Genomic DNA, 24220 nt, shown 5'->3' on the forward strand with positions numbered 1-24220 from the left:
GTTTCTAGGTATTTTTTGATTTCCCCTTTGATTTCTTCAGTAATCACTTCGTTATTAAGTAATGTATTGTGTAGCCTCCATGTGTTTGTATTTGTTACAGATCTTTTCCTGTAATTGATATCTAGTTTCATAGCGTTGTGGTCGGAAAAGATACTTGATACGATTTCAATTTTCTTAAATTTACCAAGGCTTGATTTGTGACCCAAGATATGATCTATCCTGGAGAATGTTCCATGAGCACTGGAGAAAAATGTGTATTCTGTTGTTTTTGGGTGGAATGTCCTATAAATATCAATTAAGTCCATCTTGTTTAATGTATCATTTAAAGCTTGTGTTTCCTTATTGATTTTCATTTTGGATGATCTGTCCATTGGTGAAAGTGGGGTGTTAAAGTCCCCTACTATGATTGTGTTGCTGTCGATTTCCCCTTTTATGGCTGTTAGTATTTGCCTTATGTATTGAGGTGCTCCTATGTTGGGTGCATAAATATTTACAATTGTTGTATCTTCTTCTTGGATCGATCCCTTGATCATTATGTAGTGTCCTTCTTTGTCTCTTGTAATAGTCTTTATTTGAAAGTCTATTTTGTCTGATATGAGAATTGCTACTCCAGCTTTCTTTTGATTTCCATTTGCATGGAATATCTTTTTCCATCCACTCACTTTCCGTCTGAGTGTGTTCCTAGGTCTGAAGTGGGTCTCTTGTAGACAGCATATATATGGGTCTTGTTTTTGTATCCATTCAGGCAGTCTGTGTCTTTTGGTGGGAGCATTTAATCCATTTACATTTAAGGTAATTATCAATATGTATGTTCCTATTCCCATTTTCTTAAATGTATTGGGTTTGTTATTGTAGGTGTTTTCCTTCTCTTGTGTTTCTTGCCTAGAGAAGTTCCTTTAGCATTTGTTGTAAAGCTGGTTTGGTGGTGCTGAACTCTCTCAGCTTTTGCTTGTCTGTAAAGGTTTTAATTTCTCCATCAAATCTGAATGAGATCCTTGCTGGGTAGAGTAATCTTGGTTGTAGGTTTTTCTCCTTCATCACTTTAAATATGTCCTGCCACTCCCTTCTGGCTTACAGAGTTTCTGCTGAAAGATCAGCTGTAAACCTTATGGGGATTCCCTTGTGTGTTATTTGTTGTTTTTTCTTTGCTGCTTTTAATATGTTTTGTTTGTATTTAATTTTTGATAGTTTGATTAATATGTGTCTTGGCGTGTTTCTCCTTGGGTTTATCCTGTGTGGGACTCTCTGTGCTCCCTGGACTTGATTAACTATTTCCTTTCCCTTATTAGGGAAGTTTTCAACTATAATCTCTTCAAAAATTTTCTCAGTCCCTTTCTTTTTCTCTTCTTCTGGGACCCCTATAATTTGAATGTTGGTGCATTTAATGTTGTCCCAGAGATCTCTGAGACTGTCCTCAGTTCTTTCAATTCTTTTTTCTTTATTCTGCTCTGCAGTAGTTATTTCCACTATTTTGTCTTCCAGGTCACTTATCCGTTCTTCTGCCTCAGTTATTCTGCTATTGACCCCTTCTAGAGTATTTTTAATTTCATTTATTGTGTTGTTCATCGTTGCTTGTTTCCTCTTTAGTTCTTCTAGGTCCTTGTTATATGTTTCTTGCATTTTGTCTATTCTATTTCCAAGATTTTGGATCATCTTTCCTATCATTATTCTGAATTCTTTTTCAGGTAGACTGCCTATTTCCTCTTCATTTGTTAGGTCTGGTGGGTTTTTACCTTGCTCCTTCATCTGCTGTGTGTTTTTCTGTCTTCTCATCTTGCTTATCTTACTGTGTTTGGGGTCTCCTTTTTGCAGGCTGCAGGTTCGTAGTTCCCATTGTTTTTGGTGTCTGTCCCCAGTGGCTGAGGTTGGTTCAGTGGGTTGTGTAGGCTTCCTGGTGGAGGGGACTAGTGCCTGTGTTCTGGTGGATGAGGCTGGATCTTGTCTTTCTGCTGGGAAAGTCCATGTCTGGTGGTGTGTTTTGGGGTGTCTGTGGCCTTATTATGATTTTAGGCAGCCTCTCTGCTAATGGGTGGGGTTGTGTTCCTGTCTTGCTAGTTGTTTGGCATAGGGTGTGTAGCACTGTAGCTTGCTGGTCGTTGAGTGAAGCTGGGTCTTGGTGTTGAGATGGAGATCTCTGGGAGATTTTTGCCATTTGATATTACATGGAGCTGGGAGGTCTCTTGTGGACCAGTGTCCTGAAGTTGGCTCTCCCACCTCAGAGGCACAGCATTGACTCCTGGCTGGAGCACCAAGAGCCTTTCATCCACACGGCTCAGAATAAAAGGGAGAAAAAAATAGAAAGAGAGAAAGAAAGAAAGAAAGGGAATAAAATAAAGAAAAAATAAAATAAAGTTTTTAAAGTAAAAAATAATTATTAAGAAAAAAAAATTTTTTTTAAGTAAAAAAAAAAAAATGGACAGACAGAACCCTAGGGCAAATGGTGAAAGCAAAGCTATACAGACAAAAAATCATACACATACATAGTCACAAAAAGCGGAAAAGGGGAAAAAGTAATATATCTTGCTCCCAAAGTCCACCTCCTCAATTTGGGATGATTCGTTGCCTATTCAAGTATTCCACAGATGCAGGTACATCAAGTTGATTGTGGGGATTTAATCCGCTGCTCCTGAGGCTGCTGGGAGAGATTTCCCTTTCTCTTCTTTGTTCGCACAGCTCCTGGGGTTCAGCTTTGGATTTGGCCCCACCTCTGCGTGTAGGTCGCCTGAGGGCATCTGTTCTTCGCTCAGACAGGACGGGGTTAAAGGAGCAGCTGATTCGGGGTCTCTGGCTCACTCAGGCCGGGGGGGAGGGAGGGGTATGGATGCGGGGCGAGCCTGCGGCGGCAGAGGCCAGCGTGACGTTGCAGGAGCCTGAGGCGCGCCGTGCGTTCTCCCAGGGAAGTTGTCCCTGGATCACGGGACCCTGGCAGTGGTGGGCTGCACAGGCTCCCGGGGTGGGGGGAGGTGTGGAGAGTGACCTGTGCTTGCACACAGGCTTCTTGGTGGCGGCAGTTGCAGCTAAATTTAAATAGTTTTTTTGAAATGTTGTTATAAATTTTATTTATTCAGGAACCTCAAGCACTGTATGATGAAATAAAAACTGTGCCAATTGCAAAGCTGGATAGGACAGTTGCTGAGAAAGCTGTGAAAAAATATGTAGAAGATGAAATGGCAAGGTAATTTACATTTCAAGATGCATGGTAAAAAATAACAAGAAAAATCAAGAAGAATTGTTCTTTTAGCAGTTATTGAGTATGTCGTTGTGCTCTTCTATTTGGGCACTTGTAGTCTTAGATGTGTGTATTGTGATAAAGTTCTTACTGTTAAAAAAAAACCTGAGAGCTCTCTGTTACAAAAACAGAATCCTGTATTTTATAGAAAAATGAGGAAATCTTATATCTACAGTGTCACTGTTATCAGCACTATGATTAAGTTTGTTAAAGGGAAAAAAAACAACTTTGGCCTATAGCTAGAAGAAAATGGTAGTAACTGCTGAGAGGTAAAGATTAGTACAAAGGAAGTAAAAGGAAGTCAAAAAACAAAATGGTTTGTGGCTCTTGTGTAGCTTATGATGCAGTCATTTTGATTCCTACTGAATCTCACTGGTAATTCTTTTATTTGTAGAGTTTATCCTGTCTCCCAAAGGTAGCTTGTACTATAAATGAATAGAAAAATCTCAAAAAAAGCACAGTTCCTGGCTGTTAACACCAGGAGATTTTGTCTTACTCTGTAGCCACAACAGTGGTTGAGGAGGTGGAAATGTTTACAGTATTAATCATACAGGATTTCAGATTTAACCTGTCAAAAAAAATTTGAAATAAATATTAAAATTTCTAGTAAGTTTTATTTTTAAAAATAAGACCATAATTAACACAGTTCATGAATCATTAATATGCTGGTTTCATAATAGGCTCCCTGATAGATTGTCAGTAACTTGGCCTGAAGGAGATGAATTATTGCCGAATGAGATTAGGCCTGCTGGAACCCCCATTGGTATGTTTTTGGGTTTTTTGTGTTTGTTTGTTTGTTTTTAAATACTGAAGAAATGCTTTTCTTACATCTTGCATTTCATAGTAAAAGACCATGAAAAATTAAAATGCTGTGTGAAGACCTAGCAGATTCATTAGATTCTTTGGGTGTAACTCAGACATTCTTATTTTTAATTTTGGACTGATAGGTGCGTTAAGAATTGAAATATTGAATAAAAAGGGGGAAGCAATGCAAAAGCTTCCAGGAACAAGTCATGGAGGGTCAAAGAAACTCCTGGTTGAGCTCAAAGTTATACTACACTGTAAGTATACAAACTAATTTGGATCTTTATTGTTGTTCTTAAATATATAACATATGTTTTAAAATCTTTGTGTAATTATGAGCTAGCAATCTGATAGTGCATTTGTTTAAAGTTAGGAGTTTCAAAAGTGTGAATAATTCATATTAAAAAAAATCAATTGTTTTCTGAGGGTTTTTTTTTAACATTTTATTCTGAATTTTCCTATGTAGGTAGCCATGGGCTAAAATAAAGATATGATGTGCATACATATAGTAGTTTGTACTGAATAGGAATTTAGATTGGATAATCCTTAAGATCCCTTCTAAATCAAAAATACTGTGTCTCTGAACGTATGGGCCAGAAGTACTTGTTTCAGATGAGAATCCTGGCCCACTCTTTGGTAGAGGAAAAGAACTGCATATCATTGCTCATCTTGTATTTTCCTAACTTGAATCACCTTGTTTGTTAACTTTCTTGTCTGTTGTTTTCGGGTTTTTTTAACATCTTTATTGGCGTATAATTGCTTTACAATGGTGTGTTAGTTTCTGCTTTATAACAAAGTGAATCAGCTATACATATACATATATCCCCATTTCTCCTCCCTATCCCACCCTCTAGGTGGTCACAAAGCACTGAGCTGATCTCCCTGTGCTATGCCCCTTCTTCCCACTAGCTATCTATTTTACATTTGGTAGTGTACATATGTCCATGCCACTCTCACTTTGTCCCAGCTTACCCTTCCCCCTCCCCGGGAACTCAAGTCCATTCTCTATGTCTGTGTCTTTATTCCTGTCCTGCCCCTAGCTTCTTCAGAACATTTTTTATTTTTTTTTAAGTTTCCATATATATGTGTTAGCATACGGTATTTGTTTTTCTCTTTCTGACTTATTACTTCACTCAGTATGACAGACTCTGGGTCCATCCACCTCACTACAAATAACTCAATTTCTTTTTTTTTATGGCTGAGTAATATTCCATTGTATATATGTGCCACATCTTCTTTATCCATTCATCTGTCAGTGGACACTTAGGTTGCTTCCATGTCCGGGCTATTGTAAATACAGCTGCAATGAACATTGTGGTACATGACTCTTTTTGAATTATGGTTTTCTTTGTCCGTTGTTTTTGTCTTGACTGCCTGAAAGTATTTTCAATTTATATTTTCAATAGTCTGTTCTATCACTATATATTGCATGTCTGGTCCATGGATTTTAAAGATGTGTTTTATTCACTATGCATTTATTTCCAACATTTATAAACTAGTCAATGGTAATGTATACTTTCATTGTATAAATGTCTTATTAGCCTTGGCAGCATTGAACAGTTTGACTAATTTTACTGCAGTACTCTTATTTTTGGCCTCTGTGACACTCTATTTTATATTTCTCCAACTTTTATTTATTTATTTATTTATTTATTTTTGGCTGTGTTGGGTCTTCGGTTCGTGCGAGGGCTTTCTCCAGTTGCGGCAAGCGGGGGCCACTCTTCATCGCGGTGCGGGGACCGCTCTTCATCGCGGTGCGCGGGCCTTTCTCTATCGCGGCCCCTCCCGTTGCGGGGCACAGGCTCCAGACGCGCAGGCTCAGCAATTGTGGCTCACGGGCCCAGCTGCTCCGTGGCATGTGGGATCTTCCCAGACCAGGGCTCGAACCCGTGTCCCCTGCATTAGCAGGCAGATTCTCAACCACTGCGCCACCAGGGAAGCCCCTCTCCAACTTTTTTTGATGGCTTAAAACAACATAACGTTTATTATCTTACAGTTCTCTAGGTCATCCGTCCCAGGTGGACTTCACTGTGCTAAAATCAAAGTGTCAGCAGGATAGTGTTCCTTCTGGATGTTCTAGGGAAGGCTCGCCTTTTCCACTTCTAGAAGCCACCCACGTTCCTTGGCTTGTGGCCCCTTCTTCCATCTTCAAAGCCAGCAGTGTAGCATCTTCCAACCTCTCTGTGACTCTGACCCTCCTGCCTCTGTCTTATTTAAAAACAAAAACAAAAATACACACAGGCATACCTCGTTTAATTGTGCTTTGCTTTATTGCCATTTGCAGATACTGCATTTTTTACAGATTGAAGGTTTATGGAAACTCTGTGTTGAGCAAGTCTATTAACGCCATTTTCCCAACGGTATTTGCTCACTTAATGTCTCTGTGTCACATTTTGGTCATTCTGGCAACATTTCAAACTTTTTCATTGTTACGTTTGTTACGGTGATCTGTGATTAGTGATATTTGATGTTATTACTACGATTTGCTGAAGGTTCAGATGAAGGTTAGCATTTTTTAGCAATAAAGTAATTTTTAATTAAGATATGAACATTTTATTTTTTAAAAGAAATAATGCTATTGCACACTCAGTAGACTACAGTGTAGTATAAACATAACTTTTACATGCACTGGGAAACGAAAAAAGTTATGTGATTTGCTTTATTGCGATACTTGTTTTGTTGTGGTGGTCTGAAGCCAAACCTGCAATATCTCTAAGGTCTGCCTGTATATATATATATATTTTTTAATTAGAAGATTTTTTTTTGTTAAAGTATATATAACAGATTTACCATTCCATTTCATTTATTATTATTATTTTTTTAAAGTCCAGAGATCTTTTCTTTTATTTATTTATTTATTTATTTATTTATTCATTTATTTATGGCTGTGTTGGGTCTTCGTTTCTGTGCAAGGGCTTTCTCTAGTTGCGGCAAGCGGGGGCCACTCTTCATCACAGTGCGTGGGCCTCTTCACTGTCGCGGCCTCTCTTGTTGCGGAGCACAGGCTCCAGATGCGCAGGCTCAGCAATTGTGGCTTACGGGCCTAGTTGCTCCGCGGCATGTGGGATCTTCCCAGACCAGGGCTCGAACCCGTGTCCCCTGCATTGGCAGGCAGATTCTCAACCACTGCGCCACCAGGGAAGCCCCAATTATTTTTTAAATGTACACTTTACTGTAGAGTGTTTCACATATTTGTTTCTTTGGAATGTCATTTAACTTGTTCCATTGTTTGTTCTATTTCCTGAAGACTGGAAATTATCCCAAAAGCTTAAACATTTAGGTTCACCATTTTTCCCCCATAAAGCAAGAATCCATACTCCATAGCGAATCTGTGTTTCTTAGGGTATTACATCAAGAGGCATTTGATGACTGTAATTAATTGTCCTACTTTTAGTGCTGCTAAAGTGGATTATTGAATTCACTTGGCTAATATGATTATAAAGTTCTCCTTTCATCCATGATGTAATGGTTTCATTCATTAATGATTTTTGCATAGTTATTTGGTATGCAAAATGGTGATCCCCCCATTCTTTTATTTCTTCCTAATTTATTATCCCAGTTTATTATCCTTCCTAGTTTATTTATTAGTAATAAATTTCAGTTAGGGTCATTGGTTTACTCTGAACCACAGCTTTTATAGGAAAGGCAGTGTAAAGGCTTAATCCTTTTTCTTTAATTGCAGATGACCAGTCAGGAATTGGTACAGTACTGTGGTGCTCAGAGACTGGTTTTTTTGATTTTCATAAATGTGTTTTTGTGAATGTATGGGGTTTTATAGATTTGACATGCTTCCTTGATTTTGATGTGCCTTCAGTTTGCTCCTCTGTCCTCTTGATAACACCCTTTTTGTCTCTGGTTTGAGCTTTCTTCCTTTCTGGCTCAAGACATCCTAGAATCTTCTTGTACATGTTTACCCTAAACCTTGATGCAGCCATTACTCTTAACATCTTTATTGGAGTATAATTGCTTTACAGTGGTGTGTTAGTTTCTGCTTTATAACAAAGTAAATCAGCTATACATATACATATATCCCCAAATCTCCTCCCTCTTGCGTCTCCCTCCCACCCTCCTTATCCCACCCCTCTAAGTGGTCACAAAGCACTGAGCTGATCTCCCTGTGCTGTGCGGCTGCTTCCCACTAGCTATCGGTTTTACATTTGGTAGTGTATATATGTACATGCCACTCTCTAACTTTGTCCCAGCTCCTTTCAGTAGGGAATGGCATTTAGAGGCCTGAGTGTTAGGATCGCTCATGGCCACTGGGTGAAATTGTTTCTAAGCTTTTTCAATTGATAGCTAAACATGAGTATTTTTGGAAATGAAAAAAAATGAATTCATATCGATATTCTGAGTTTTTATTTAACCACTTTGATTTTATCCTTTTATTTCATTTCTTTTATGTTGAAAATCTTTTTCTTTTTTTTTCAACCTTTTTTTTTTAAGTATTTGTTTATTTATTTATTTATGGCTGTGTTGGGTCTTCGTTTCTGTGTGAGGGCTTTCTCTAGTTGTGTCAAGCGGGGACCACTCTTCATCGCGGTGCGCGGGCCTCTCACTATCGCGGCCTCTCTTGTTGCGGAGCACAGGCTCCAGACGCGCAGGCTCAGTAATTGTGGCTCACGGGCCCAGCTGCTACGCGGCATGTGGAATCTTCCCAGACCAGGGCTCGAACCCATGTCCCCTGCATTGGCAGGCAGATTCTCAACCACTGCGCCACCAGGGAAGTCCGTTATGTTGAAAATCTTGATTCTTAACAACATTAACAGTTACTTACTGCTTTATCCTATAATATAGTTTCAAAATAGTGATACTTATAAAATTACTAATAGTACTGTTAGATTAAATTTGACTTCTTTGAAGCACTATTTGTCCTTAAAGTTTTTATATATTCTAAAGTTGAAGTCAGTTGAAATAATTTTTTAAAATTTTTTAATGTGGTCATATCGCCTACCTACATTTTGGTTTTGCTTATGAATTGCTTTATTTTAATTCTATTTTGTGAATATTTTAAGTCATGTAATTCCAAAGTCAAAAATAAATAACAAGGTATATTTCAGAGAAGTGATATCATCCTTCTATTTGTTTTCTTTCTTCTACTTTAGGTCTTGCTTTTTTCTCTTAATAGATCACTAGGTCTTAGAGATTACTCTATGTTAATAAAGTGTGCTATTTTCCTCTTGAAGAAAACTTTTAAAGAAATGATTTTCAATATCAAAAGAAAATTATCTCTATATTCTTTTGTTTGTGCCAGTTAAGCTTATTTACAGATACATTTTTAAGAATTGAAATAAAGGAATTTTAATCAGCTAAATTTTCATTATGCTATTGACTTGAATAGGATAGCTTTAGATTTTTCGAGGTTTCAAAACTACCTTAAAAAATGTATAGCAGGTAGACATTTGATGCCAGTGTGACATTTCATATTCATGTTCTATATTTAATTTCTCAAAATATAAAATTTTTTTCTTTTATTAAGCTCCAAGTGGAAGTAAAGAAATCATTTCACATATTAGTCAACATGGAGGAAAATGGCCTTACTGGTTTAAAAAAATGGGTGAGTTATTATTCTGAATGTTAAAAATTATATCAGTATTACGTTTACTTGAATTTTAATTTCTTCTTAATTTGTCCAGAAAATATTCAAAAGTTGGGGAATTATACATTGAAATTACAAGTTGTACTGAATGAAAGTAATGCAGACACTTATGCAGGAAGACCACTACCATCTAAAGCAATTAAATTTTCTGTCAAAGGTAAGCAAAACACCAATATGTAACTCTGTATGCTAAAGGTGGCATTTTAAATCAAGAGGAAAATAGATAATGTAATAAAAGATGTTTGACCAATTGTTTAACCATCTTGGTCTTAGAATGGCTTTATAATTCTGCTTGATAATCATATTCCTTATAAACTTTTGAAAGCATCATTGTTTTCTAGCTTCCCTTGTTACTGGTAGGGTCGAAAGTTATTCTGATTCCTAACTTTTGCATGTTAAACACCCTCCACTCCCAATCCAACCGCCCCTATCCTCCCTCTTCCGCAATCCTCAGAAGTTTGGATAATTTTTTTTGTGTGGGGGGGTCCCAATTTCTGAAATTTTAAATTCTAGGGATTTTTCTTGAGATACTTTGATTTTCTACTCTTTTTTCTTTCTACAACATCTAGTGTTAAGACGTTGGACCTCTTGACTGGTGTACTAATACTGTTTTTTCTGCTTTACATCTCTTGGTTTTATTTCTGTACTTTACAAGAGACTTCTTGAACATGATGTTCAGTACTTTCTGTTGAATTTTTCCTTTCTGCTATAATTTTTTTAGTTTCTGAAATATTCTCTGGTTATTCCCTTTTCAAAGTATTTTCTCCGACTTCATGGATTCGGTATCTTTGTTAATTCTCTGAGGCTATTAATAACAGTGGCATTTTTTCTTGATGCTTTCAAACTTTATTCATAGCCTGTTTCCTCCATGTTGCTTTTTTTCACATCTGCTCTGGGTCCTTTAGATGCTCTCTTACATTACTAGTTGTTTGCACACATTTAAGAATAGAACATTCGAGAGTGTTTATTTCATTTGGGGAGATTATGATAAGATAATTTTAGGTTTTTTTCCCTTTGGCTGTTCAGATTCCCCAGAGTGGAGTGTAAACACCTGGGTGCCAGCATTTGGGGAGCCAAGCTGGGGAAGACTGTTAGAGGTTTCATGTTCAGTATTTTTTTTTTAACATGTTTATTGGAGTATAATTGCTTTACAGTGGTGTGTTAGTTTCTGCCGTATAACAAAGTGAATCAGCTGTACGTATACATATATCCTCATATATCCTCCCTCTTGCGTCTCCCTCCCACCCTCCCTATCCTCCCCGTCTAGGTGGACACAAAGCACGGAGCTGATCTCCCTGTGCTATGCGGCTGCTTCCCACTAGCTATCTCTTTTACATTTGGTAGTGTGTATATGTCCATGCCACTCTCTCACTTCGTCCCAGCTTATCCTTCCCCCTCCCCGTGTCCTCAAGTCCATTCTCTATGTCTGCGTCTTTATTCCCGTCCTGCCCCTAGCTTCTTCAGAACCTTTTTTTTTTTTAAGATTCCATATATATGTGTTAGCATACGGTATTTGTTTTTCTCTTTCTGACTTATTTCACTCTGTATGACAGACTCTAGGTCCATCCACCTCACTACAAATAACTCAATTTCGTTTCTTTTTATGGCTGAGTAATATTCCATTGTATATATGTGCCAAATCTTCTTTATCTATTCATCTGTCGATGGACACTTAGGTTGCTTCCATGTCCTGGCTATTGTAAATAGAGCTGCAGTGAACATTGTGGTACATGACTCTTTGAATTATGGTTTTCTCAGGGTATATGCCCAGTAGTGGGATTGCTCATATTCAGTATTGATCTTTCACTTGATTTTCCTATTTTCAGTAAACTGTAATGCTTTCAGTAGTGCTGTGTCCCTTACTCCTTGAACCTACTCTTAACATTCCCTGGAGAAGAAACCTTCCAGATGTTGCTGAAGATGAGGAAGGCAGTTGACTGGCTCTGTGTGTTGAGGGGTGGGGATCTGAGGAACTGTTCTCAAACAAACTTGAACAAGTCTTCCTTTTTTATTTCAATTTCACTCCTACTTGATAGAGCCATTCTTGAGACTTTTGAGTGTTATATAGTGTGAATTAAATTGGCTCCCTGCTTGCTTTGTTGATGATTGAGGATTTGATTTCTTGAGTCTTTCTGCTAAGTCAGTTATACTTGCCCATATATTCTCCAGCTTTCAAATTCTGTTGCTGTTGTCTTTTTTCTTGTTCATTGTTTTTGTAGGTTTAGGCCTCTTTAAAATCTCTGTAGTGCCACATTTTTATGGGGTTTTAGAGAGCTGATTTAAGTGCCTGTGATTATCCTGCCTTCTCTAATGAGACGGCCACCTTGGGGAGTGTTCCTTTTTGTACATACAGATCTGTCATGTTCTTTAAATACACGTGTGGAACATTCTACAGTATGGACATGCTGTAGTTTAGCAGTTTTCTTTGATGAACGTTTCAGGTGTTTCCAAGTTTTTGGCTGTTACAAATCACATTTCTATACAGAAAAAAATTATGATGCTTTGTGTACAAGTGCTTGAATATCTCTAGAGTGGATACCAAGAAGTAGAATTGCCAAGCTGAAATGTGTGTGCTTTAACATTTTATATATATTTACTGTCAAGTTGCCCTCCCAAAAGGTTTTGGACCCTCACCAACAGACTGAGGGTTCCTGTTTCCCTATGCTCATTCCTGGCTAACCTATATTGTAATATTTAGCCTAGTTGGTGGTTAAATTATTTAATTATTAGGTTGTGTACCTCTTCTAGCCTTTAGTGGACATTGTCATCTGTGAAAGTCTGTTCCTTTACTATGCCTATTTCATTTTATTTTTAATTTTTTAAAATTTATTTTATTTATTTATTTTTGGCTGTGCTGGGTCTTGATGCTGCTGCTGCGCATGGGCTTTCTCTAGTTGCAGCGAGCGAAGGCTACTCTTCATTGTGGTGCGTGGGCTTCTCATTGCAGTTGCTTCTCTTGTTGTGGAGCACGGGCTCTAGGCGTGCTGGCTTCAGTAGTTGTGGCACTTGGACTCAGCAGTCGTGGCTCACGGGCTCTAGAGCGCAGGCTCAGTAGTTGTGGCTCACGGGCTTAGTTGCTCTGCGGCATGTGGGATCTTCCCAGACTAGGGATCAAACCCGTGTCCCCTGCATTGGCAGGCGGATTCTTAACCACTGCGCCACCAGGGAAGTGCCTGCTGTGCCTATTTTAATAGTGTAAAGCTGTAGTTCTCAAATTTAAGTTTTACCTGAATCAACCTGCTGGGCTTATTAAAATGCAGACTGGTGGGCCTCACTCCTGGAGTTTCTGACTCAGTAGGATGATGTGAGCCCTTGAATTTGCATTTTTAATAATTTCCCCAGGGATGACTTGAAAATATTGTCTTTATAGGAAGTTTTAATGTATTGTGGATTTTAATCCTTTATTGCATACGTTGCAAGTATTTTCTCTTATAGAGCTTCTCTGTTAACTTTATATCTAATAAAATATTTTAAACTTTATCAAATACATCCTTGTATAGCTATTGAATATTGTGTTTTGCCTTAGTTTTTCCTACGATAAAATTATAAACATATTCCTTTATTATATGCGAAAATTTCATTGTTTAAAAACACATATATCTCTATCTCTGGACTTTTATACATGGTGTGAGATAAAGTTCTAACTTTATTATTTTCACAGGTAGATTATAGATATAATTTATATAAACTTTGCACTGATTTGAAGTGCCGTCATTATTGTACTCTAAGCTTCCATATATATAATGGATGTTTCTACCTACAATGAATCTTCTGACCGATGAATTTTCTTTTCATGTTTATTTTTTTTTAATTAAGAGGGTAAACCAGAGAAATTTTCATTTGGTCTTTTGGATCCTCCTTTTCGTGTTGGAGTCCCATTCAATATCCCTCTGGAGTTTCAGGATGAATTTGGTCATACTAGTCAACTATCAACTGATATTCAGCCAGTTTTTGAAGCAAGGTAATCTTAATTTTCATATTTGCTAAGTATTCACTTTTTTCTTTTTTTCGCTTAAATTATTTATGTTCAGTTAACTTCAGATTTATTATTTAAAATGCTTAGTGGATATTTTATGATATCTGGGGGATTTGTTTAGTCCCAAGCTATCCTCTGTGGCTGTAGTGTCATACATACATTACCTCAATAAAGTTTGTTTTGACTGAATTTACTGTTACAGTTGTTTGGGTGAGACTGATATAGTTCTGTCTTAGTCCGTTTCTTTTTGCAAGTATGATATGACTTCTCCTGGCAATTCTATAAACCATACCATGTTTATTTTGTTGTTTGCTTAGAAATTATGGCCATTTAAACTTAGTGGTTACCTACTGGTAGGTTTTGTTTTTTGTTTTTTAAAGTATTTATTTATTTATTTATGGCTGTGTTGGGTCTTCATTTCTGTGTGAGGGCTTTCTCTAGTTGTGGCAAGCGGGGGCCACTCTTCATCACGGTGCGTGGGCCTCTCACTATCGCGGCCTCTCTTGTTGTGGAGCACAAGCTCCAGACGCGCAGGCTCAGTAATTGTGGCTCACGGGCCCAGCTGCTCCGTGGCACGTGGGATCTTCCCAGACCAGGGCTTGAACCCGTGTCCCCTGCATTGGCAGGCAGATTCTCAACCACTGTGCCACCAGGGAAGCCCATACTGGTAGGTTTTTAACCTGCTAATAAAATTTATTTTGGTTTGCTTTTAAAACCATAGCAATAAAGTTTACACTTTCCATGGAAATTTGGTCCTTCCTTAGAATTTGCCTTTACTTAATAGCTCTATAGAGTGATATGATTGGCTTATATTAAAAAATAGCCCTGAAAAACAATGTGTCCAGTTATACAATTGAGGATGTTCATTGTTTTCCATTACCTTTTTTTGAGGTGCCTAGGAAGAAATTCTTGTTTTTCAAATTTCTGCCAAATATGTCTTTTTGGAGACACTTTTTTTTTTTTGGCTGCGCTGTGAGGCATGCAGGATCATATGCTAACCAGGGATTGAACCCCGTGCCCCCTGCAGCAGGAGCGCAGTCTTAACCACTAGACTGCCGGGGAAGTCCCTGGGCCCACGTTTTAATGTATGCTTTCTTTTGCTATCGCCGTGTACTTTTTTTCCCCTGTTGGTGTAATTGTTTACTCTTTTAATTATTTTACTATGTACTGTATTCCAGGCATTTGCCAGCTGGAGATACAGAAGTGAATAAGAGCATAGTATTTGCCTTCTAGAAGCTCACAGACTAGTTTAGTGTCCAGATTTATACCATGGTTAAGTTCCTGAAAAGCAAAACAGAGTTACAAAAAATATTGAAAATGAGTTTTTCTAAATGTTCTCTTTAAGTTGCAAAAAGTGGTTCTTGTGCAAAAAGTGATTTTGACATATTATATTCATTTGAATATTAAACCACAATGGAAGAGTTGAATACTTAAGCATCTATGTGCTTAATAAAAAACACTACAAGTAATGACTAGTCACAAATGGAAAATATTTGTGCATTAGTTGACCCCTGTTTTCAATTATAACTTCCTTCTTATCCTTGATAGGACATTCTTACACACAAAGTCTCTATCACACATACATACTGGTAATTAAGATTTGGGGCTTAAAAAAAAAATCTTGGTGGCCTGGCTATGTGAATTTACCTTCAGTATAGTGAGATCATTGTCTGAGTGGGTTTATTTGTTTGGTTTTTTTCTCAGTGTTAATAAATTAAACTAAAAATCATTCACACATATAACCTAAAGAATCAAATAGTTGGATGAGGCTTATATAAAAAAAGAGTAGTTCCTCTGCCCTCTCCACCCCACCCACAGTCGACTTCTCAGAACCACTTTCAGCTTTCTTACTTGAATGTTTTGGTACCTATTGCCACATATCTAAGTAACTTTTATATTGTTACTTCTTGATTCTTCAGTTTTAAGCATTATCTCTTGACTTATGGAAGATGAGGACACACACTCTTGTTGCCACTTACGTTACAAATAAACCCCCTTCCTATTCCCACATTCTTCAATAAAGTTGTATTCTGGCTTGATCAGTATTTAGTGCTTGCTTTATTATAATTATGTAAGTGCTAATTACTTTCTTAATTGCACAACTGTTGTTCTTTTTTTCTTTGCTAAGTAACTCTCTGCCAGTTGTCTGGTCTCTTCTCAAGATGCTTGGTACATAGATAACCTATCAGTTTCATATTTTTTTCTCTATTTATTTTTGGCTGCATTGGGTCTTCATTGCTATGCGTGGGCTTTCTCTAGTTGCGGCAAGTGGGGGCTACTCTTCGTTGCAGTGCGTGGGCTTCTTATTGTGGTGGCTTCTCTTGTTGTGGAGTATGGGCTCTAGGCGCACGGGCTTCAGTAGTTGTGATACACAGGCTCAGTAGTTGTGGCTCACGGGCTCTAGAGTGCAGGCTCAGAGTTGTGGCACACGAACCTAGTTGCTCCGCGACACGTGGTATCTTCCCAGACCAGGGCTCAAACCCATGTCCCCTGCATTGGCAGGCGGATTCTTAACCACTGCGCCACCAGCGAAGTCCCTCAGTTTCATATTCTTGTAGACATCTTTCTTGGAACTTTGCCATGTGCTCTGGTCTGGATCAGTTGTTCTTACGCTTGTTACATTTGTCCTTCTGTGATCTTCCTTCACCTTCATCCTGGGAATTCCCTTTGTCTTTTGTGTTGAGGAAATATAGTAAAAACAAAACCTACTGTCAAGCTAGAAAACTTCTTCACAAAGGTAGAAGAGAAAGAAAACAATTTTATGATTGAATAATCAGTAAACCAGAATGTGATTCTCGTCACAATCTGATAGAGATTGCAAGGAAGGAAATCTTACTCTGTTACATGGGTAAGTGAATATAACCTATCACATTCATGTTTTCAAGAAAAATTGCTAAGTATCTTTATGACTGGGAGTAGAGTTTGCAATTTGGAGTTAACTGATCAGAAGTTAGACCCAGGAAACTGGGAGATAGAGGTTTACCTTTATTGATGATTAAATTTCGTGGAGTTGGCTGTCAGGTCCTTGAGGAAACATTCCTGAATTTGTGAGATTATTAAGTAGCTTATTTTATTTAGCATTTAACCTTCCCTGGGTCTCCAATTTTGAAAGAATCCCTTGTCCCTCACCTTCTGCTGGAGCACATTATTCACTAGTTTCCTAAGAAAGGAGTTACATGTAAGAGAAAATTATTGCTCTGAAAATGTCTCTATTCTACTTGATTGATTGAATTGAAAGTTGGACACTACTTCCCATCGAAATTATAAAAACATTGCTCCATTTTTGCCTTTTAGCTTCTACTGTTGCTGATAAATTTAAACTTGTTCTGATTAATTTTCCTTTTTATGTTTCCTACATATTCTGTCTGGAAGCTTATAGGACCCACTTTTAATTCTCAACAGGGCAAAATTTTATAATGGTACATCTTTGTATAGGTCTCTTCATTATTTGAAGTACTTCATTTTCTACCTTCCATCATCACGGTTTTCTCTTTTTCTGGGGGGGGGGATCCTTATTTATTTGATGATGTACCTTTGGGACTGGTTCTCTGATTTTCCTAATTTTTCCATTTTTCTTAATCTTTCTGTGTTTTTGTTTTACTTTTGGACAGACTTCCTCAATTTTATGTTTATATCTTTCCATTGAGTTTTTCCTTTTGCTGTATTTTAAATTTCCAAGTGTTCTTCCTGGTTCTCCGAATGTTCTTTTGTAGATTCTGTTCTTGTTTTATGAATGTAATACTTTTTTTTTTTTGCTGATAAATAAATGGTAGTTTTTAAAAAAAAGTTACCTACACTGATAATCTTTATTGTCTCCAAGTTAGTTGCTTTTTGTTTGTTGGATTTTGATCTCTTTCTTCATATATCTGGTTAATCTTTGGTCATCTGCTTTTATATCTGATGGAGAACTAAAATGCACATAGGAGATCCTGAGAGTTTGGGAGAGGCTGTTGAGTGTGAACTCCACTACAGGATGATCTGTCTGTAACATTTTGTTGGGGGAAATCCTGTTGTATCTTGAGGTCTTTTTCTTGGGCTGGGTAGTTTGCTCAAAGAACAATCTTTAGTCTCTTGCCTGGAGGGGAATACTTTGGCTGTCCAGGTTCCTAGCCAGTCCAGGAGCAAGACTAGGGTAGGAATGGGCATGAGAAGGTCTCAGTATCCATATGCAATCCGTTGAGGATTACCCTTTTATTCTTTTTAGTATTTTACCCTTTCCTGCAACTTACTTTTTGTGCCCTGGTTCACAGATTCTCTGCTTAAACCTTTTCAGAGAATAATTTTCCAGTCATCTGCCAGAGGTGGAGAGGGGAGATCTGGGGATCGAAATTTTAATCACCACCCCCTTTTTTTTTATTGGCCTTTCTTTTTTGGCCCTGCTTCTAGGGGTACCTAGTAACACCAGTTCCTTAATGGTACCTGGGAATTCTGTGTTATATATTGGTTTCGAGCTTCTTCCATTGCTGTTTCACAGTTCAGTTTTCTTGGGACTATACTAGGTCATTTGCCACTTGTCTATCCTTTTTTCTAGCAGATAAGTTCTATTGGCCTTGTCTCTTCTTCCATACCTCCCATATCTTTGCCTTTAAAAGTAAATAAAAGGAATCCCTTCGTTCTTATATTAGTGAGGCTTTAAGAGATAGTGAAAGTAGATGTCTGTGGTTAATGTCCATCTTTCTCAGGGAATTTATTTTACCTTATATGCCTCTTTACAGCTTTTTTCAAACAAGCCATGTTATTTAATTTTTACAACTTATTCAGATAATATCTGTAAATATTTAATTTCATTCTTCAGAAAAATTAGGTCTTTTCTCCATCATGGTATATCTTTCCTCCTTTTTTATCACCTTACCCCTTACAGAGTAAAATGTTGACACTGTAAGGATCTACAGGTAGTCAAAGGTGGTTTAGGAATCACATTGCTCATGGTAGTAGATTAGAGGGTCTCAGTATACATTCTAGCAAGGTTACGTTAGCACAAGGCTGTACTTAATTATTTGGACTTTGTCTAAAATTGCCATTCAGTTTAATAGGTGCCAGAAAGTCTCTAAAATCCCTGTGGGTGAAGGATTTGAAAGAATCCAGGGCAAAGTCTGAAGACATCCTTAAGCCTGACCGATTTGGATGTTTCATTTTCTTTGGCCTGTATACATGGTCTAGCATTTGATTGTTTCCTACCTTGTATCTTTACTCACTGCACGAATGGTATCACTCATTAATACTTGTTGGATCATTTTTCTTTGTAAAAATCTCATGGGAATTTGCATCTGTTCATTTATTTCTCTCTTTTAAAAAAATACAATTTTATTAGAAAAATGAATTAAAAATGAGAATGTCATATGAGAAGACAAACACATTTGCAGCAGGAATTCCCTGGCAGTCCAGTGGTTAGGACTCCGTGCTTTCACTGCTGAGGGCCCGGGTTCAGTCCCTGGTCAGGGAACTAAGATCCTGCAAGCCATGTGGCACAGCTCAAAAAAAAAAAAAGAAAGAAAAGAGAAAAGAACATTTGCAGCTTATTTGTAGGTAATGGAGGGAAAGTTAAAAAATAATTTATTTTTTCCAGTGGTTTATCTTTACATTATGAAGAAATAACCAATGGACCAAATTGTGTCATTCGAGGTGTTACAGCTAAGGGCCCTGTAAACTCTTGTCAAGGCAAGGTAAGCATTGTGCATACATGTTATAATGCATGTTATTTCTTATATGGTAAAAATGAAATTGGAAATTTAAAATTGAATAACCTATTTTTGTGACAAGATGACAGTAATGTCAGGTTCTTAGGGATTAATCAGGATCATGTCACCCGACATACCATTACCATTTACATCTCTGAGAAAGACCAGCATATTTGCTGCTATTGTTTGTTAAACGTTTATGAATTAAGTATTTTCAACTGTCTTCATTTTCATTCCAGTCTTTTTGCATTCAAAGCCATTTACAACAGTTATCTAGTACTATGTTGCTTCTTTTTTCTCTGTAAGTTTTTCCATTTTTCAATATTTTTCTTAGAATAGGAACAAAAATATGAGAAACTTTAGCTCACTTCTATAAAAGTATTGGGTTTGGTATTTGGATAAGGGAAGTGTTTTGGGAGGAATAAGGTTAGAGATAGTAAAGGCAAACTCCAATAAGGTAATTTTTCAGTTAAGTATATAAAGTAGCTAATAGATTAATATGACTAATGTGAACACTGTGGCTAATAACTTAAGTATTATGTTACTTTTTTTCCATTGTATTGTTACCTTCAATATATATTTTAAAAATTTTCCCTATCAAAATAATGTTTAAAATAGAGCATGTGAGTTTAAGTACTGTATACTATACTGCATTGTATAACCAAATCAAATTAAAGAGCAGGTTCTGTACATCTTTCTGAATTAAACTTTTTATGGAAAAAGAACTTGAAATGCATGGAAAATTTGACTTTAGTAAGATAAACTTGCTAAAAAGATTTCTAGATTTTAAAAACCTTCTTATTTTGAAATAATTATGTTTTACAGAAGCGTTTCAGAGATGGTATAGAGAGTTCACATATACTCTTCACCCAGCTTCCTCTACTAACATCTTATACAACTATTATATATTTATCCAAACTAAGAAGTTAACATTGATATAATACTATTAACAAAACTCTGGGCTTTAACATTTCCCCAGTTTTTCCACTATTATTTTTCTATTCCAGGATCTAATCTAGAACACCACATTGTATTTAGATATGTCTAGATATTGGGTTCTTTCCATTTCACTACTTTCCACATTTTTTGTAGTGCCCATCCTAATTCTGATAATTATTCAGAGGTTATGCCTTTTGAATTCAAAGATAGTATTATCTATAAAGAAGCAATATAAATCAGTTTTTTCACCTGCATCTCTTTCATACATATATATGAAAATTTTAGTCAATATAAATTTGCTGAGTAGATTTCTATAATGGTATGAAAATGAAAAGCAAAAAGTAAATCAGAATTGAGGTAGTAAATTACTTAAGTATTTATTTAGGACTTGAATTTAATTAAAATAATTTTTTCAACAGAATTTTAATCTGAAGGTTATTCTTCCGGGTTTAAAAGAAGACTCACAGATTTTGAAAATTAGATTACTGCCAGGTAATATTACTTTAAGAAATATTCCTAATATTTAGCTTTTAAATAATATTCTTATGATAAAATATAATGACACTTATAAAGGTGAAGTGTTTTTTGGTTTGGTTATGGTACAAGTCTTGAAAATACATTTGAATGACAAACATAGCGCTAACAGAAATGACCAGTTAAAAATAAAAGACAGGAAAACATTTAGAAAGACTTGAGTGAAGTTCTAAAAATAATCTTGGGAGAAAAATGTGAATATTGAAACTATATTGGGGAGCTATTCTTAAGGATATACTAATTAGACTTATATTAGAACTGGATCTGTCCTTTACTTTTTGTTATATAACTAAATATTTAATATTTTAAGAAGAAAAGTTTCTTATGCTTTTATGTTGTTAATTTGAATAATGATTTATCAACTCGAAAATGAAGTTGCAGTAAAGTTAGGGTAGAAAAAGCCAGCTAATTTGAGAATCAGTCTATTGTGGAGTTTCAAAGAGTATATTCTGGCATCGGCCCTTCTGCGTTTGGATCTAAGCTCTGACACTTAGCAGTGAGGTACACTTGTTCTGTGCCTCGGTTTTCTCATGTGTAAAATGAGATAATATGTAATTCACAGGGTTTTTGTGAGGATTAAATGAGTTAATGTGGGCAGCCCTTACTTTGCATGGTTTCGGTGGTAACTGAGTAGAGGATACACTTGCAATATGCATGAGTTCTCATTAACACAGTACTGTGCAGAGTGAGAAGTGCATATGCTGCACAACACCTAGAACAGGACTTGTTATGGAAGTTTTAGCTCTGATATTAACAATACTGTGATCATATCTTTGTCCATGTATGACCTTTTGTACTGGTTTTAATGAAAAGAAACAAAATAGCTATTTCCTTTCACAAATTTGTGTAATTTGAGCTTTCCCTGAGGCATGAATTGATTTAGAAGTAAAGATTGGCCCATTGGTGGAAGTATAAGAAAAAAATTGTTACATGTTAATACTTACTTACAATGCTTTTATTTTAAGAGGTTAGCTAAAATGTATGGGTTACTCAAATCTACTCAAAGGAAATTCTTATTAACCAGATAGTTCGGATATTTTTTTAGAATTTGAGAGTGAAAGTGGTAAAGTAGGAAGTGGGACTGTGTAGTGATAATGGTCAAGAGGTTTCAAATTACAAAACTAGGATCTAACCTGAGTCTGCCATTTAGTAGCCATGTGACCTGGGCAGAATACTTAATCTCTCTGGGTCCCGGTTTCCTCATCCATAAAATGGGGATAATAATATTACCTTCTTGATCAAGATCATTGTAAGGATTCTGAGAACAGAGTTGGCATATGGTAAAAACACAAATATTAACTGATAAAACTGTTCTTTGTAAACTTGTGTTCCCAGTGTTTAGCATAAATTGTATTTTAAAATATCAGTGTTTATAGGGCACATCAGGTCATCTTGCTGCAGAAGTATAAACCCTCTTTTATTAGTTTAGAGGAAACTTGTGGTGCAGCTTGCTTAGGATATCAAAGTGTTGTGGGCAGTCTAACAAGTAAGTAATCTGGTTATGTCATTATATGAACTGATCCTTTGAACAAAATTACCTGAGACAGGTATGTAATGTGCCTGAGAAATCAGTCTCATTGTGTAAAGTTAAAAGTAGTAAATAAAAAAGTAGTTTAATAAACTTTTACTTTTATCCTTGAATACTTTTTTCCAGGATCTTTTTAGTATTTCACATGTTTGGGTGGTTTCTAACATGAGTTATCACTGTGTCTTAGCTTGTTACATAAAACTAAGTCTAGACATCAAACATTTTAATATAATTGAGACCACTCTCGTGATGTATAGAATATATGCTTTGGGGGGATAGAAATGATTAAACATGGATATTTTTTCTCTCTTGGCATTATTTAAAAGATATTAAAACTTGAAATGTTAAAAGCTGTTTCTTTTGCTATTTTAACATTTCAGTTTTAGAAACTTGAATCTCTATTTTATTATATAATTTTCTGGTAGGTCCCCCTCATCGATTGAAAGTGAAACCTGATTCTGAAATTTTAGTTATAGAAAATGGAACAGCTTTCCCATTTCAGGTAGAAGTTTTGGATGAATCAGACAATATAACAGCACAACCAAAATTGATTGTTCACTGTAAGGTAAGCTTTTATAAGATAAGAATATGTAGATTTTGAGTCCCGTGGTACTAAATGGAAATCACTAAATCACTATATCTTTTGGCTCCTTTATAGTAGCCTTATATTGTATCTAGATTGTGTAATGATTATTCCATGGAGAAATTTGTGGGCTGTCTCATTGTCAGTAGTTTTCAGCATCCCTAAGCCAGTAATGATGCCAGCTGTGCCAAGTATTGGACTGCAGATTCCTCCCCTCTCCTTCCTTAGTCCATCCTCCTCATTTCAGATGAAGTATTTAATTTATGAGTAGGATGATGGAAATATCCTTTAGGATTGGGGATGGATGGATAAATGAATACGAGTAAAAGAGCACAAAAAGGAAAGGAAAACCCAAATAGGTGGAGTTAAAAAAAGAAAGAATAATGGTTGAGGAAGTTGGTTTTTCTTCCAAAATCAACAAATTTTACCTAGAATTGTAGAAACTTACTCTTTTCATTCAGAAATTGTCTAGAATATTAGTGAATTATATTTATAGTTTTCTAATTTATAAGCCAGAATAGTAGCTGTACTAAATTGTTTGAAAATTTAAATAACAGTTATTGAATAGTAAGTTACATTTGATTGGGGTCTTAAATTATTTTGTATGCTTCCAATAGTTTTCAGGTGCTCCAAACCTTCCACTCTACGTTGTGGATTGCAGTAGTTCTGGAACCAGTATTTTGTCAGGACCAGCAATTCAAGTTCAGAATATCAAAAAAGACCAGACGCTTAAAGCAAAAATTGAAATACCTGTAAGTTGTTACTGTTATTCATTGGTATTATATTGAGTCTTTATACAAATATTCTTTAGCAGCTTTATAATATTTTATGTAAAGTTGTTTGACTTTTTAAAATGAGATATTTGTGATTCTTTTAGCCAGAGGGAAGAAAAGGCAAAAATAAAATAGTATAGTAAATAACATTTTGTATCAAATATTAGTAATTTTCTTGATCAAACCTTTTATAATATCTATAGCTATTATTGATTACATGTTCCTAAAATTAATTTTTTCCTATATTAAAATATGACAATTATCAGTTTTATTTTATTCTCATTTCTTATAGTTTACACTTGTTTGTTAGAAAGTTCGGTAAATGCCCCTATGGAACCACCACTGAAGGATATATGAATATTTAATATGTGTGTATAATTAACAAAACAAATACATGGTTTTTCATTAGTATTTTCCTATAAAGAGATTGCTGTGTTAATGTGCCAGTAGGACACTTGTTATTGGCTATACATCATGGCTGAAGGTGAAGCCAGCCTAGAGAAGGGCAGGCAGTTGATATAAGCATTTGGTTTCCTAAGATTGCTAAATGGGATAACAAATACTTATACAAGTAAAATAC

At 36.2% G+C, this 24220-nt stretch overlaps 1 protein-coding gene across 2 annotated transcripts in view; it reads left to right on the forward strand.

The window, feature by feature from the left end:
* SMCHD1 (structural maintenance of chromosomes flexible hinge domain containing 1) overlaps nucleotides 1–24220 on the forward strand; it is a 133606-nt gene that overhangs the window by 51196 nt on the left and 58190 nt on the right. For both annotated transcript variants that reach the window (XM_057526926.1, XM_057526927.1), the window contains 10 exons: nucleotides 3069–3175; nucleotides 3910–3992; nucleotides 4177–4290; nucleotides 9510–9587; nucleotides 9667–9786; nucleotides 13446–13590; nucleotides 19172–19268; nucleotides 20642–20714; nucleotides 22710–22849; nucleotides 23485–23619. In XM_057526926.1, coding sequence (XP_057382909.1) covers nucleotides 3069–3175; nucleotides 3910–3992; nucleotides 4177–4290; nucleotides 9510–9587; nucleotides 9667–9786; nucleotides 13446–13590; nucleotides 19172–19268; nucleotides 20642–20714; nucleotides 22710–22849; nucleotides 23485–23619 — 1092 coding nt within the window. The remainder of the gene's footprint in view (nucleotides 1–3068; nucleotides 3176–3909; nucleotides 3993–4176; nucleotides 4291–9509; nucleotides 9588–9666; nucleotides 9787–13445; nucleotides 13591–19171; nucleotides 19269–20641; nucleotides 20715–22709; nucleotides 22850–23484; nucleotides 23620–24220) is intronic.

Source organism: Balaenoptera acutorostrata, chromosome 13 (assembly GCF_949987535.1).
Source record: "Balaenoptera acutorostrata chromosome 13, mBalAcu1.1, whole genome shotgun sequence".
Taxonomy (NCBI): Eukaryota; Metazoa; Chordata; class Mammalia; order Artiodactyla; family Balaenopteridae; genus Balaenoptera; species Balaenoptera acutorostrata.